Consider the following 17,536-nt stretch of genomic DNA (forward strand, 5'->3'; position numbering starts at 1 on the left):
CTTTTACTTTTACTCGAGTAGATTTTTAGATGGGTACTTTTACTTTTACTCGAGTAGATTTTTAGATGAGTACTTTTACTTTTACTTGAGTAGAATTTTAGCAAAGTAAAGTTAATTTTACTCAATTACAATTTTTCAGTTCTTTTTCCACCTCTGCTATATATACAGTATACGGAAGTAACAGGAAACAGGAAATACCTGGGGACAGGTAACGAAGGGGCGGGGCTGCAAATGATACAAGTGAAAGCACAGAAGACAAGGACAGAGAAAAGAAGAATGCAGAGAGGGCCATGTGCTTTCTAGGAATACAGACAGGCACAGAACAGGATGGGAATGTGACAAAAAGTCTTTTTTTATCACAGGAGAAAATGCTGGTTCAGTCTAAAAAAGGGTTAAATCGGTATATACTGTACCTGTGTGTCTCTCCTTTTGTTCACTCTTGTTCTGTGATCCAGTTTTTATGCTTCTAGACACTGTACGCCTCTTCCTCCACTCATCACACTGCTCCATTGCTCCTCACTCCTCTCTGGAGCTGCTCTCCAGCAGCAGCAGCAGCAGCACCGCATCACTGCATCATTTAACACACCTGCTTTATAACTGCGCTTCACTGCAAGGCAATCAGCATGCAAAACACCGGGTCCTCTCGCTGCTGCCTGTGCTGCCTGGGCTCTATCTAAACGAGCAATTTGGGCTGGTAGTGCTTGTGCTAGCCCAGGTGTGGTACCACTAGACGAGCCTGAGGAAATGTTGAGTGCACTAAAAAAAAAAACCTGGAAATAAAATCCAGTGTACTGAAAAGTGTGGAATTTACATGGTTTTAAAAACTGAAATGCGCACCAAGCAATTGTGCTGATGCAGTATATTTAGTCATTTTGCTTTGTCGCAAAAAATAGATCTCATAGATGCTTTATAAGTAGATGCATTCAAAGGTTTACGAGAAAGTAATGCTATTGGACTAAATGGATCAAAAAAAGAAAGAAAAAAGTTAAGCTTAGCTTTTTCTGTATATATCAAAACACATTTTCAATAAACACACACTGTACACACACCCCCCCCCCCCCAACCATTTATATTACATACAGTATGTTTGGCCAAGGGCTAATAAACATTGCTTCATTTGTAAATTTGAAACTAAACAAATGTTCTACTCATATCTTGAGTTTAATTCATTTTCTTTTACATTTTATTAAAAAAACTAATAAAAAAAAGAGTAGCACTTTTTGAAAGAAATGTAACATAAGAAAGGTAAAGGGCAAATATTAAAAAATTGCTTAATTTTGCTGAATTAAATACAAGTAACAAAGTAAACGGGTAACAAAAATATGAACACCACACAAGGGTTAAAGTAAAGGAGTGAAGAGGTAGAGTTACAGGTATACAGTGAATAGCTCTATTTGAGTAATGTTATAATCCAGATTATGGTGAGAACTACTTAATTAAGAAAAGAAAAAAAAGGTTTAAGAAAGGAACTTTGAAAGTATTCTCAAGTGCAGTCACAAAGACCATCAAAAACTTTATGATGAAAGGGGCACTCATCAGGACCATTCTAGGAAAGGACGAGCAGAGTTACCAGCCTCAGAAACCCCAAGTTAACAGATTCCTGCTTCTTGGTAGTCAGACTCTTTTCTCAGTGTGTGGTATTAGGATGCTGGGGTTTGATCAGGGTTTGGTCAGGATGGTCTTTATCCCCAGTTTAGGAAGCACTGGTCTGAATGTCCACCTAAAAGCCCTGGTCCACGCTGGCTGTTGAAGCAGCCTTCTGGAAGCTGAAGCCGCGGTCTGATTAGTAAAGGCAGAAAACAGGTTTGACGCTAATGGAGAATTATAGCAGGATCAGGTCTGATCTCAGGACTGTTGGCAGATGCAGGTCCGCATTAAGGGCTAATCGATAGACTCAGATAGGGAGTAGAGTGTGGTGTAGGTCCCTAAAAAAGTAGTGACCTTTTGCGAGCGAAAAATCAATGGACAGCCGTTTTCATATAACTCCCCTTATAGCATCCTTACACTCACGCTCACTCTCTCTCACTCTCACAGCTTTAATATTTGGTGGGTAGCTGCAGAGGGTGGCTGGCTTGATTGCTTGTGCGGTGAGCGAAGTGAAGCGGCAGTTAGATCGACCCCAGCCCTGCTGGAGTGTTATCAGTGTCCAGCTAGCGTAGCCGCGCCAGGCATTAGCAACCTTCGACCAGGCCTGATTAAATGGAACTGAAGTTTCATCACTTCTCTCCTGGGAAGAGCTTTTGCTCTGAGCCCCGCTGATATCACACCTGCAGCTTAAAGTTTGGAGAGGCTTTTTGTTTCCCTTGTTTTTGCTTTTAAACCAAGAGTTTTTCCAGGAAAGAGAGAGTGAAGAGTAAAAATCACAATCAGAGACATAAACAGGGAGGAACAGATGCAAAACTCCTGAAAGTTCAGGATGATTTTGGTTTGCAAACAGTACCAGTCAAAAAGACACTCCATAACATTCTGTGGATTTTCCTTATTCATTAGTAAAACAAACTGTAAAGAAAAACATAGGTAAAACGTATGCAAATCCCGTTTTTTTTCGGGCTATAAGATTGACTTAAAAGCCTTTATTTTTTCTAAAAATCCACAGTGCTTATGTATGAATTCTACCAGTCAGGTATTAAGGAGCAGTAAAGCCACTCTGCTGAAGTACAGCTTTATAAAGGTGAGTTTTCAGTGATTTTTCTCCAGCACTAAGGCTGGGTGCAGCAGCATTAGCATTAGCATTAGCGGCTAATGCTAATGCTAATGCTGCTGCACCCAGCCTTAGTGCTGGAGAAAAATCACTGAAAACTCATCAGCGCTAGCTCTTTCACTGTTTAGAGATGAGTATATAGTCTGATTGTTTGTCGAGTTACCAGTCTTAGAAACTGCTTAAGTTAACAGCACCTCAGATGAGAGTACCTAAATCCTTTACAGTGTATGTTGGTGTGTTTAACACTCTTAAGTTACTACATGATTCCTTATTTGTTCCTTTAACGTGGTTCCAGAACATTAATGAGGCTTTAAAAGCCCCTGTTTTAAAAAATGCTGTATGAACGTCTATACCTACATTTTAGTTACATGAAACAAAAACATAACATGCTTTATAAATGTCTTATTTATTTGCAAATAAACGTTTGAAATTCACCCATACCCACTAGTTTAGATATGATGCTATAATAAACATAGTGATAATAAAAACACGACAAGCAAACTGAATAATGTTAAGAGAAAATACATTATTAAATTCAAAGGAATTTAGCACCCGAACATCCCTTTCAGACAGCTTCCTCTTACAGCGTCCACAGTTAATCCTGTTGGATGTGGTTGGTCCTTCTTGGTGCTATGCTGACATTACCCTGGATACCGTGGCTCTTGATGCATCACAAAGACTTGATGTCTTGGTCACAGATGCTCCAGCAAGACACCAACAATTTGTCCTCTTTTGAACTCTGGTATGTCTCCCATAATGTTGTGTGCATTGCAATATTTTGAGCAGAACTGTGCTCTTACCCTGCTAATTGAACCTTCACACTCTTACTGCTCTTACTGGTGCAATGTGCAATTAATGAAGATTGGCTGCCAGGCTGCTCCAATTTAGCCATGAAACCTCCCACACTAAAATGACAGGTGTTTCAGTTTTATTGTCCAACCCCTGTATTTAAACATTGAATCACTCAGTTACAGGTTAACCTACAGTTAAACCTGTTACACTGTACAACCGCCTGACGCTGCTAGCGCACCGGCGGGTATTAGATTAGCACCCCAGCTGTGTTTGGTAGTCGTAAATCAGGCTAACCTGCTAGGCCTTTTAATCTGTGAAGTGGCTAACCCGCTAAGCTAACGGTAGTACAGGCAGAAACAACACTGGAAAACCACTTAAAACTGTGTAAAATGTACTAGTTTGATAAACACACGCATCAGTGAGTGGAAATACAGAAGAAAATTATTTACTTTTTTTTTACAGAAACTCCCCCCCCAGTACCGACTCCTGGAGGGCGTCATGCTCAAGATCACTCCAGTCAGAGGACGGTGCTTAAAAAAAGAATGGTTTCGTGAGAACCATTGATTGATTTTTATATAAATCAATATCGGATCATTCGATTTGATGATCACCACCTACTTCATCCCCAACTCATCCCAAATGTATTGGGTGGAGCTCCATTATAGTATAGCACAAATTTCCACTGCTCTACAACAATGATGGGGAGCTTTATTCCTCTGTAGCTCACTACTACTGGTGTTCGGGCATGGTGCCAATAGGTTCACTATACAAGCTGTGTGTGTGTGTGTGTGTGTGTGTGCATTTGCAAAACTAGAGTATTTCAGCAATGGGTGCAACATACAGTAGCTGAATGCTTTTAAACATTTGGATGTATAGAGTTCAGTATTTGACCTAAAAAAGAAATGACGTAGGAACGCTGTGAGATTCGTGAGATATCTCTCTTAATGGCTTCAGCGTTCAACTGGGCAGAGACGGCTTTCCTTAATCTTTTATCCGCCCAGCTTACGAAGACCAGCTGCTGGACCACCACACACACAGCATTACGTAATAGAGAGAGAGAGAGAGAGAGAGAGAGAGAGAAAACAGTAATGGGCAGTGGAAGTAGGTTTTTTAATCAGGCTTAGTGACGCAGGCTGGGTGATGTTGGACGCTGTGGAGATGGGTGTAGTTTGGTGGTGCTGAGGTTTAAGGGGTCGTACTCTGCTTCACACACACAGGGACAGAACTCTGATAACCAGCTGTCAGCTCTAGCAGCTGGTGCATGAAAACATACTGCTGCTAACTGGCAACCACTGCTACATTCAGCTTCCCTTCATAGAGGAGCAGTCCAATGTTTGGACACATCTGTGTTAAACAAACCAAAATACTAAACGTAATCCAGGTGCTCTTATCTGGGGAGCTGTCAAAGGAGAACGCCAGTGTAAAATTGACTTTGGGTGTAGTAAAACATTTGTTGAATAGCCCACCTCTGCTTTCCAGCAGCTTTCTTAGATCCACACATTTTATTTTGTTCATCCAAACACCCTTTACACCTGGGTGATATGGAGCATATTCTTGCCCCTGCAGATAAATCGCTTTTTTACACTGTTATCCAGCTCAAAGTAGCTCCACACCTCATTGGTAGGATCTGGAGAGCCCTGACATTTAAATCGAGGCATTAATAACTTTAAAAGTGCGCAAGAAGCTTATTAAAACCACTACTTACAACCCGTAGCCTAACCTACATCTCCGTACGCTGCTATCAGTAGTCACGAGTCACAAGAACATAATGTTGAAGCCTGGAAAGACACGAACGCAAACCAGTCTGTCTTATTTTCCTTTCGCCTTCTCCTCTGTTATGCCGGCACAGCACACAATCCTGGTCATGTCTTCTTCACGTATACAGCATGTGCTTTCATCAACATTCCGTGCTCATCACTCTACTGATCATGACTGTACTTTTAGATGGCGCCGCCTGTAGATGTAGCTAATGCTACGGGATGTAAACAGTGGTTTTAATAAGCTTCTTGCGCACTTTTAAAGTTCTTAATGCCTTGATTTAAATGTCAGAGCTCTCCAGATCCTACCAATGAGGTGTGGAGCTACTTTGAGCTGGATAACAGTGTAAATAGCGATTTATCTGCAGGGGCAGAAACTATTACCTACATAACCCAGTCTAAAGGGTGTTTGGACTAACTAAATAAAATGGGTGGATCTCAGAAAGCTGCGGGAGAGCGGAAGGTGGGTAATTCAACAAAGGTTAGTACTCTTTATCATGTTTTATACACCCAAAGTCAATTTGACCCTGGAGTTCTCCTTTAACTTGCGGTTTCTGAGGATGGTAACTCTGATAAACTTATCCTGTACAACAGAGATAACTCTTGGTCTTCCTTTCCTTAGACGGTCCTGATGAGTGTCAGTTTCATTGTAATGTTTATGATGGTCTTTGCGACTCAGATTGACCGAAAAATGTTGTTTCTTCAATTATTGTTTTTTTTTTTTTGTTCTTAGTTGAGTAGTTCTTGCTATAATATGGATTATAATATTAGAACATTACTCAAATAGAGCTATTCACTGTATACCTGTAACTCTACCTCTTCACAACTTTACTTTAACTGATGCTCTCAAACACATTAAGAGACAAGAAATTCTTAGTAAGTAATTAACTCTTGATGAGTTCAGCACAGCTGTTAACTGAAAGCCTGAATTCCAGGTGACTCTACCTCATAAAACTGACTGAGAAAATCCAGCCAAGATCTGCAAAACAAATAATTAATACTTAATTGGAAAAAAACTTAATTGGAAAAAATTCTATGAAACACTGGTTTAACCTGCTTACAGGTCATTGGAACCTGAAGAGAATGACTGTTTAAAACATTTAAAAAAAGGTTTCTACGATACATTAACAGCTAACGCCAACCGTTTTTACATCATACTAATTTTAGAAAATCCTTCTAATCTATTGTGCATGTTAAATAACTAGGCCTTCCCCTTATTACAGTGTGTGAATTGTAATACCCATATACATTTTCTAATGTTGTGTTGTTTCTGTTAGTTTTCTGTTGGTCTATGTCTGTTTATGTATGTTTTTGTTTGTTTATGTGCGTCTTATCTATGTCAAATAACCTTAACTTTATGTAGTACTCTATCTGTCGCTCCAGTTTTGGGACTATGGGTGGTGGGAGGGAAGTAATAGGGACCTACTAGGATATTTTTCATAGTTTTGATTTATTTTATTTATTTATTTATTTGTTGCTATAAATGGAAACATGGAAAAAAAAAGTAATAAGATAGGGAAAAAAAAAACAAATGCACAAAATGTGTAAATAAAAAAGAGACTAATTGATAGTGGCCTGGGATTGGAAAAAAAGAAAAATCACTTAAAAATACACACATAACCTAAAATATTACACACACAGTGTAATATTAGCAAGCAGTTACGTTTCATTCATATATATATATATATATATATATATATACATATGCTACTACAAGAGGGCGTAAAAACTGTATGCTTCCCCTGCTGATCTATAAAAAGCTACTTTTGGGTAGAGTTCCTCTTGGTGAGAGACCAAGTTGTCCATCACCCACACATTGTTCCATTGTACCAATTGTACCAATTAATTTGCAGTGGAAGCCTGTTCTGCTACACACTGCTATCGCTTGCCTTTACTCTGGATTAACTCTTTTTTATACAAATTACCTATCAAGTGCAGAGACACTGTGATTGTTTCCCGAATGAAAAGGTTGCTGTACTGAAAGAATGGATGAAAATGTCACTGGCTGTACTGTCTGGGAATAAAAACACCCTCTCGTCTTTCTCCTCTTTCTCTCCTCTGTCAGGAACATGTGATTCGGGAGGAGGCTCGCAGCTTGTCGCCACGTCAGTGTGCAGCAATGGACTTGGTGCTTCCCACCATCAAGGTATGGCATCTCTCCCTCTCCTCCCCCTCGTCTTTCTCTCTGCCTGTCTTCTGCAGCTCATATTCCTTTGCTTTCCGATGCACCTCCTGTAAAGCTGGTCTGTCAGAATTTAATATATGTTCAGTATTCAAGATATGTTGTCTGGTTACTCTTGGAATGCACTGGATTGCTGCGTTTTACACAGTAAACCATGACAGTCACGCAGAGCATCTTCAACAAGGCAGCGGCATCCACCGCGGCATCCGGCGTGTCAAATAAAAGAGCTTTGAATCCTATCTGAAGGAAAGAGCTTGCTTATTTACATTTTCTCATAGCTCTGGTCTACCACAAGGCTCTGTTTTAGGCTCGTTTTCGTTTTCTCTGGAAAACTGCTCTGGAAAAATTTTACTATTTATATGTATATGTTTAAGTAAAATGAATATTGTTGTTTAACTCTAAATAACAAATTCTAATAACAAAAATATGCAGAGCTTTCAGACCTCAAATAATGCAAAAAAAAAAACCCCAAAAAAAACAAGTTCATATTCATAAAGTTTTAAGAGTTCATGAATCAATATTTGGTGGAGTAACCCTGGTTTTTAATCCCAGTTTTCATGCATCTTTGCATCATGTTCTCCTCCACCAGTCTTACACACTGCTTTTGGATAGCTTTATGCTGCTTTACGCCTGGTGCAAAAAATCAAGCAGTTCAGTTTGGTTTGATGGCTTGTGATCATCCATCTTCCTCTAGATTATATTCCAGAGGTTTTAAATTTGGTACAATCAAGGAAAAAACATCATCATTAAGTGGTCTCTTGGTTTTTTTTTTCCAGAGCTGTAGATATATATCAAACTTTTTGATTTGAACTTTTTGATTTAGTGTCAGTCAATCAGTAATCATCACAAAGAGAGAAGCAGAAGTGGAGGGTGGAGGGAGGGTTAGGAGAGTGAGAGTTAGTTATGAGATTTAATCCATGTTTCGGCAAATATAATTAATAATCTACCTAACCCAGCAGTAGTGATGCTGTGCGTACATCACTAAATAAAACACCTACAATCAATAGGCTCTGTAAAAGAGTGAATTGGGAACCAAACAGTGCAAAAATTATATAGAATCACTTCAGCTATTGTTTTGTTTTGTTGTGTTTTATATATATATATATTTTTTTTTTTCATTTCTGTTGTGATACGTCCACTAGCTATAAAATTCAGCAGGTAGAGCGAGAGAAAGAGAGAGAGAGCAAAAGACATGGGAAGAGGAAATTATCACTAAAGTTAAAGGAGAAATCTGGTGTGAAATGGACTTGGGTTCTAAGGAAACATCATAATAAGTATTCAACTTTTGTTGAATGGTCCACCTCCATTCTCCCCCAGCATTCTGAATTAGAGCACTTTTAGCCGATGCTCCCAACAGGCTTACAGTGCTAGTGATAGGGGCAAAGCTGTGCCCATGCAAACAAAATCATTATTTTTACAGCATTAACAACAATCTCAAAGAAATTAAGTCGGGATAACTCTTCTGACGAGCACAAACAAATAAGAAGGATACAGGAACAGGTTTAATGAATAAAATGATCATGGAAACACATGAATATTACAGATATATATCTTTGCAACAGCTGAAATGTATAGATTTTTACCGAACTCATTTTGAAATCTGTTCACCTATCCTACCAATGAAGTGTGGAGCTACTTTAAGCTTGATGTTAATGGTGTACAAATCGTGATTTCTTTGCATGGGCAAAGCTATGCCCCTATCACTAGTATTATAAGTCTTCACGTTTTGGTAAGCCTTTACGCATTTTGGTGCGTGTACATTTATGGCTGTGTGAAACCAGACCAAATAGAGGGAGAAAACGCTTCAAGTAAACAAACTCATCAACTGATCCGGACCAGAGAAACAAATTCCATGTGTTAAAACGCTCTAAGTCATTTTTTGGTTAATAAGGCTTATTTAAAAAAAAAAACTCCGGAAAAGTCAGTCCAAATTCTTTCCATCTTTTCCCTCTACTGGAAGAAATATTCTCCCTATGCTCCCTAAGTCTATCTGTCTGTCTGTCTGTCTGTCTTTCTTGCTTTTTCTGCCTGGTATCTTTTTCTTCTACTCTCTATGAGTGTGAATCTACATAAACAGCTGCTGCTAATCTCCAGGTCTAGACTGGTATCTACATCCATCTCTGTTTCTCTCAATGGCCTTCACCTTACTTTCGTTCTACCAGCCTCTCAGCTGTCATGAGGTCTAGTGCATGTGTGTGTGTGTGTGTGTGTGTGTGTGCATTCTGTTCTCACACCATCAGCATACACACGCTGTCAAAGAGCTATTTTGGGAAGCAGACAAAGGTCTGACCTTGAGTGCTTTACACATGGGAAGGTGTGTGATAGTAACCTAACCCCCCAACACACACACACACACACACACCCACACACACAGACAGATAGATAGTCTCTGTCCGTACACTGTAAAATTGAATTGCCTTAAAAGTCTCGTTCCATTGTTTTTCATTCGTTTTAAAATGTCTAGTTGCTCTCAATAAATAATCTGAAATAACACTGCTTTAGTCCCGTGGAGGAGTGGGTTGGACGGGGAGAAATGATAGGATCTCGGCTCTTCCTCATGAATATTCATACATGCAAACATATCGCCCCAGATTTGCTAACAGCACTGCAACACCAGGAGGCAGCAAGACGAACAATAGTTAGAAAGACATTCTGACACTGATAACAGTTTTGCGATGTCATATGTTACTTTACAACACGTGTAATAATTCCCTGCTAAGTGCAGTTCAGTCCCTGACCTAGTCTTAGAGTCTATGTAAATTACAAAATCCACCGGAGATCCTATATAAACCTATAGATACTTACACACCGAGCTGGGTAGTCCAGGTCCAGACAGTAAAAATCCACCCTGGGGTTTTTGTTGGCTGAGCCGCAGCAGAGCCGACCAGGCAGTTGGAACAAAAGCCTGGCGTGGATTTTAACTTTTAACTAGTGTAAACAGAACTGTTCTAAACCTGTCTCAATCGTACTACGCTGGTGTTGTTCCTCCATAGACAAATTCTAACCATTTGTTCCTTAGCTCTAAATTACGGTGCAAAGCATAGAACACTGATGTGTTATTCGCACAAATAACACAGGAACCAACTTGCTATATTGTTCATAGCACTGTTAGCTCCTATCTGACGAGGCGGTGTCGCTGCTAGGCTTCAGCTCTGCCTGTGGACGTTCTCGAGTCAAGGTGGGCGGGGCCATGAATACTTATTTACGAGTTGACGCAATGGATTTCACAAAAAACAAGAAAAAGTGGATTTTAGCAGATGGACACCTTTCACATAAAGTAAAGCACTGCTGTTATTGTTTGTTGTGTTAACCAATGGTTTTGTAAAGTTTACATACAAAAAAATGCAAAGTTTAATATACATTAAAAACTGTATAGAGTGCTACATTGGAATTCTACATTGTCGCATGAGTAGCCACTGTGGCCTTTATCGAACATAAAGCAGCTCTTACAGCCTTCCACATAAAATACATATATAAAATACTACATACCTAAGAGAGGGTAGACCAAGGGAAGCGACTACACACTGACGGCATAGTATCTGTGACAGGAATACACACCCTGTATGCAAATAGATGGTGTTAGACTACTCAGAATTACTATTTCAAACAACTGTATCATTTCAAGTGAAATGTTTGAGTTGTAAAAACTCAAATTTACCATTGAGATGACTTGTTTTTTTTTTTAATCAGGGCTAGCTAAACTTTTATAGTTTTATCGACTCAAAAAATTACCAATTGACATCTTTTTAATGACATAATTCTACATGCCACTGGTGCATAAGTAGCCACAGTGGCCTTTATGAAACGTAAAGCAGCAGAGAAAGGGTAACTTGCTCCTACAGCCTTTAACATAAAAAACACCAACTATATACCTAAGATAGGGTAGACCCAGGGAAGCGACTACACACTAATGGTGAGTTCCTGTGACAGGAGAACACACCCGGTATGCAAATAGAAGTTGACAGGACCTGATAAGGAAGGTGTAAGCGTTCCTTTTCAAGATAACATCACTCACACATGTGGTACGCCATATTTAACTGAAATATCTTCAATAACCAGACGAGACACCCTCTGTTTTTCCTCTGCTCCACAAAATGACTACATGCCGCCACTGAGCATGCTCACTTCACAGCCTTTGTTACTACCTAATTAATTAAAGTTGAAATCAGATATGCAGTATTTTCACCCTGTGATTTACTGGAATTTAAAAAAATTAAAAGAGCTAGTAATAAGATAATGTTTCTGGAAACTGAGAAAAGTTTTTTTTATTGTTTATTTAATTAAGACAGATGTTAGTTTTCTACAGTGTATGTGTCCGTCCTGCTTCCATCATCTCAGCTGTGGACTGAACCGATCCACTCGTCTCCTTGGCAACGGACATCGTCTGCCTCCCCACTCTGATCAATCATGAAGGCGAAATGTGATTCATTAGAATTCGCAGCAGAAGAACCAATTAAGGGAGTTTTAAAAGCACAAAAAACAGGCCTGGAGGAGGGATTTAGCGGCGAAGGGGTAAAAAGGCAGCGCAGAGGGTTAGTTACAGTCGCTACGCTTGAAAAGGAAGAGCGAGTGATAAGACAGCACTGCTGTGACTCGCTTTAAAGCACAAGTTAAGAAAAAAGGCAATTTGCATTTACACCCTTTACCACGTCCCTCAGATCTAACCAGTCAGCTGAGACTGGAGGTTTTAGCGTGACATGTCTCCTGTTGTCTATATTTCCTTTAGCAGTGTGTGCATTTACATACTGTTCATAATCCAATTACTGCACACCACTGGAGTTTGTCAGTAATACAAACATCAGGTTTACATGAACATGGGTAATCAGCTATTGGAAAAACTCCTAAAGTATACACGAGTCAGGCACGAATCAGATTTTTGCTTTGCAACCAGCTAAAAAACTTAAAGAATAAGACATGATGTAAAAATGACTTAAAACCCAAATGGCACATGCATCAGACATTCAGTTGCTATCTAGGCAACACAGGTGCACCGTATGGGCTCAACATACATATACAAAAACAACAGTAAAAACAGCAGTGCACAAACCCAATTTTTACTTCAACAATAAAGAGAATACAGACTAAAATAACATTTCTGTTTCTGTAAATTGCATGTTTTTCAAAAAAAAAATACATGTTCAAACTTTTTTTTATAATGTTTCATTACTTTATTACTTTTGAAAGATCAACAAATAAAAAAAACAATAGTTAAAAATATGTGAAATGAACCATTTTCATGTTATATGTTGATTAAACTGACAAAACAGCCTTATAAAATATTATTAGTATGTGAAATAACATCAGATTATATTATAGAAAATTCACTTACTATCACAGCATCCACAATACAGCACTGAACCGCAGATAAAATATCCATAAAGTCCTTTATTCGCCTGATCACTGCTCCTCACAAACATTTTAGTTTAGTTTCAGCGCAGCCGTAACGTCATATTCTCAAGCTCCTAGCGACCACACAATGGAATATTTTCACAGAAAGTTGTACGTGAATACAAAGATAAGGATGTCCTCTTCTAGATTCTGTGGTTTTTATTGGTCTACAATCCACTACTTTTCTTGAGTGATCGTTTTTTGAACCAATGGTGTGAGCGCTGGATCGCGCTGGTGTTCAGGGCTGTCCAATCAAATCAGATCATAGCCTTTCTCCAGTGTCACAAAAGTGATTGACACCTATTTCAACCGATAGTCCACCCTTAGACGAAAACACTGATACGTAATTTGCCCTGATTGGTCTCCTAATGGCTGGGGGAGGGGCATGCCAAACCGTCACCACTTGTTGCGCTGTCACCAAAAAAAAAAACACCCCACTCCAAACGCCAAACTCCATAGTGCACTCAGCGCGCAAACATGTGATTTTATGTGTCATTTCATCAAAAAAAATATTAATATTACTCTGAGATGGACTTTTTGTTTTTTTTACATTTTCCTCTGCATTTAATCTTCTCAAATAGAACCTAAATCATGAACATTCCCTCTTGGAAGTGAATTATTGTTTTGTCCCAAGTGTCTACTTCAGTTTAAGCCCTGAATCGTTACTGTACTATATGTAAAACTTAAGATATCCAGTGTCATATCATAGTAGTGCAAATCGCATGAAAATGAGCAAAAAAAAAAATGGATCTGCAGTAAAGGGTTAAGGCAAGCAGAAGAAGTTTCATAATGAAAAAATACTTTTAACTATTTTTCCTAGATTTTATAAACTGTAAAACGGGGGTCAGTTTACCCAGAACATAACAAAAGGGTTAAAGAGAATGGCAACTGACAAACGCTGATTGGTTTATTTCAAGTTACGCCCAAAAAACAGCTATAGTTAATTAGGAAAACTAGTTCATGCATTATGTTGACAAGCTGTACTTTACCTGTCATTATGATAGCAAAGACACACTGATTCGCATTAAATCAAGCTGTTTGCTGCATGGTTGACTGCTCGTCTATACTGTAGATTTTTAGAATAGGGATCTACAGTAATGCTAAGTGTTCGCTAGTAGATCATAGGTAGTTCATAGGTGGATGGAAGCTCTACTGGTGATTGGAGGCTTGTTAAATGCAGTAAAGCACTTTTTTCTGTGCATCTCGTAGACGTAGGTTGGTGCAGTAAAGTGAGAGTGTTGTTGGAGGAGCAGAAGGGCGTTTTGTTGGTTGTCGTTTCAGAGTTTATGAGGCAGTAGGAAAGAAATTTCAGTGCTATAACGCTGTAATGTGTTGTGAGGGTGGGACGTCGTTTCCGGCTTCATTGCTGAAGCCCCTCTGCTCTCAGGACGGAGGATTACACGCAGTCGGACCCTCGCCGCTGTCAGATTGCCATGACACATTCCTGCAATCACACGGCGCAGCACCTCGCCTCCAGAGCTGCTCCTGTTCCCTGCCCCTGTGTTTCCCACTAATGCACCACTGACACTGCAGCACCCCCCCCCCCGGATAAAGAGAGGAGGATGACATGATGTCATTTCAGTGAAACTGTTACTCCTGCAATATTACTGCGGAGGATTTCAGCTCGGCCCTGCTTTTACTCACTTCTTCTGTCTGGAGTCCTGTAATATTACCCCGTATTTAATTTCAGTTCGGACGCGTCTGCTGCTAACGACCACTTTCCTCTGGCAGCTCGGAGATCTGGGAGAACACAAATGGCAGGAAATATCATTTAAAAGATCTGATTTAGTGAGAAAACTGAGGTTTAAAGGTCTGAAGAAGACAGGATAAAGTAAATGCAATCAAATCCTCACAGCAATGCTCCGAAATGTAGTAGTAGAGTCCCAATGATTGTGTCCCTGTAATGTATTTTAAAGGAGAACTCCAGTGTAAAATGGACTTTTGGTGTAGTAAAACATGATAAAGAGTAATTAGCTTTGTTAAATACCACACCTCTGTTCTCCTACAGCTTCCAGAGATACAGTAATTTAGTTCTTTTTGGCCAGCACTTTTTACAATGGGTGCTTTGGGGCATATTTTGCCCAAATGAATCGCTTTTTTACACCGTTATCCAGGCTCAAAATAGCTCCAAACCTCATTAATACGGAGAGCTCTGACATTTAAAATGAGGCATTAATAACTTAAAAAGTGCGCAAGAACCTTATTTAAAAACACTGTTTACATCCCATAATGAAGGTAAATCTCTAGGCGCCACTATCACTGTACTGATAATAACATATATATATATATATATATATATATATATATATATATATATATATATATGAAGAGTTTGATTCCAAACAGCATAAACAGCATTTAAAAAAAAAATGAGTTAGAGCCAGAATCAGAATGTTATGTGACTCTTGAAAAGCCAATATTCAATTTTCATCAAAACGCCACATCCGCCGTGTAATACTGCCCTGCTTTCTCTCTTTCTTTCCAAAATGCAACAAACGCCAGTCTTGATTTCCCTCAGAACGCCACATCTCCCCTCATCCAATCACAGTGCAGCATTCCACGAGCTATCTAATGTAAACATCATAGCACGCGCCCTGTTGAGCCGGCCGGTATTTCGTGTAGCCTACTTTCACTTTCGTTTTTCACTCGCAAAGTCCGTTAAAATGAACGGGTTTGATGGTATAGAGGAGCCTGTTCGTGAAGCAGTTATTGAAAAAAAGAGAAAGCCATTAAAAGAGTCTCATGTACTGAAAAGGTAAAGAAAATGAGGCATTCAGGAGGGGGGGAAATGCCGGCTGTCATCTGCAGTTCTCTCACACACACACACACACACACACACACACACACACACAATACACACTATACTACACTACACTACACTACACTACAGCACATGAATGTAACGTGATTTTGGGGATTTTATAGTCTTAATGTCATTCATTAATGAAATTTTGCACTTTTTCGAAAAGAAATGTTTTGAAATTTGTGTTTTTAGGCCAAATGGTCAAACTATTATATTCAGATGTACAATTTACTGTTATTTATTATTGTATTTTGTACATTTTCAGTAAAAAAAAAATTCTATTGATGCCGAAGAATATATAAGACATTTTGAAAAAAAAAACATGGCATGGATTTATTGCGTTTTGCGAAAAAACGAATTATTTTTAAAAATAAATCTTTAAATATTAAAATCTTGATTAGATTTTTTTGTGTTATTTTAACCTTAGTATGGTATTTGATAGTTTGAAACAGAAAACGGTGGTTTTCAGCCTACCACTTTCTTGCTAAAGAAAACACATTTTTACTCAAATTGATAAAAATGGATTTATAGCGTTTTGGAACCAAACTCTTCATATATATATATATATATATATATATATATATATATTTTTTTTTTTTTTTACTCCACATAGCCCGCCTTCTTTAATACACCTATAATAATCACAACTCTACCAATTTCTACTCGATTTTATTTAGGTTTTTTTTTTTTTCCTAGGAGCAGAGGCTAGCGTTAGGGGATGTAAACAGTGTTTTTTAATAAGTTTCTTGTGCACTTTTAAAGTTCTTAATGCTTTGTTTTAAATGCCAGTGTTCTCTGGTTTCTACCAAAGAGAAGGATAGGTAGGATGGGACAGGCGTGAAGTAGCAAAAGGGGTTTAATTAACAAAACGAGTAAACAAAGGAGTGATCCAAAAACTTGTTCAAACACAGGCCAGGTCAATACACAGCAAGGAAGCATCAGAGGGCCAAGCAAAAATGAGATCAGAAATATACAAAGGGTCCTACACAGAATAAGCAATGAGAAAATGGGCTAGATATAACACTTTGTATTTAAGTAGAGAACCAAATCTAATACTCGGCGAGGTGTGAGTGCAGTGCAGGGGCATATATAGTGACAGAAACAGGTGAAGTCAATAATCTGGTGATTGAGATCTGGGAGGTGTCATGTGATCAGTATACTCTCAGATCCGACAGATGTGGCACGTGATATATTTATCCTATATAATAAAAACACAGAAACTTGCTTTTTTTGGAGAAAGATTAAGTAGTAGAGTTGTGCAACCTACAAACTGGAAAAAGGTTTAACATTAAATAAAAGAATTTTGTGAAATGGACACATTGCCATATATTATCTAGTTTCACATGATGTTTGTGCTAAGTGAATTGTAATATTTGTTAGAAACTTCTGTAAATAAAAAAAAAAAGAAATGCTCAGTTTTTTCAACACAGATCCATGTGACGGAAAATAACAGTAAATATTCATAACTCTTTAAACTCCAGAAATCACACCAGACCATAAATCCACGCATTCTGACGTTTTTTCTGCCTGAAACCCAGCCGATGGTATTTAATGGGCTGGACGCCTGCGGGATTATTGAGTGGATGAGAAAAGCTGAGACCTTTAGCCTTTCTAACTCTCTCTCTCTCTCTCTCTCTCTCTGAGCTCTGTGAGCTGGTTTGGGTGAAATGTCTCAGAATCTGACACACTGAGATGCTGCTGAGGATCGTTTACTGCAGTAGAAGAAGAGTCTGATAGTTTGTAGAAGGAACTGATGGTGTAGAATATGGTAGTTGGTCACCCAGTCAGAGAGGGATTAGCTGTGACCCATATTTATTGCTTTAGTCAGATTTAAATTAATTGTGTACTCTTGATCCAGGCTTTAAATGTCTGGGGTGCCTTTCCCAAAATGTTTTTAAGGCTAAGAACTTTGT

The 17,536-nt window shown here is 38.8% G+C and overlaps 1 protein-coding gene across 3 annotated transcripts in view; it reads left to right on the top strand.

Annotated features, from left to right (window-relative positions):
- LOC103026877 (protein unc-13 homolog C) overlaps positions 1 to 17,536 on the top strand; it is a 365,017-nt gene that overhangs the window by 289,942 nt on the left and 57,539 nt on the right. For all 3 annotated transcript variants that reach the window (XM_049483498.1, XM_049483499.1, XM_049483500.1), the window contains one exon: positions 7,316 to 7,396. In XM_049483498.1, coding sequence (XP_049339455.1) covers positions 7,316 to 7,396 — 81 coding nt within the window. The remainder of the gene's footprint in view (positions 1 to 7,315; positions 7,397 to 17,536) is intronic.

This window comes from Astyanax mexicanus, chromosome 9 (assembly GCF_023375975.1).
Source record: "Astyanax mexicanus isolate ESR-SI-001 chromosome 9, AstMex3_surface, whole genome shotgun sequence".
Lineage (NCBI taxonomy): Eukaryota > Metazoa > Chordata > Actinopteri > Characiformes > Acestrorhamphidae > Astyanax > Astyanax mexicanus.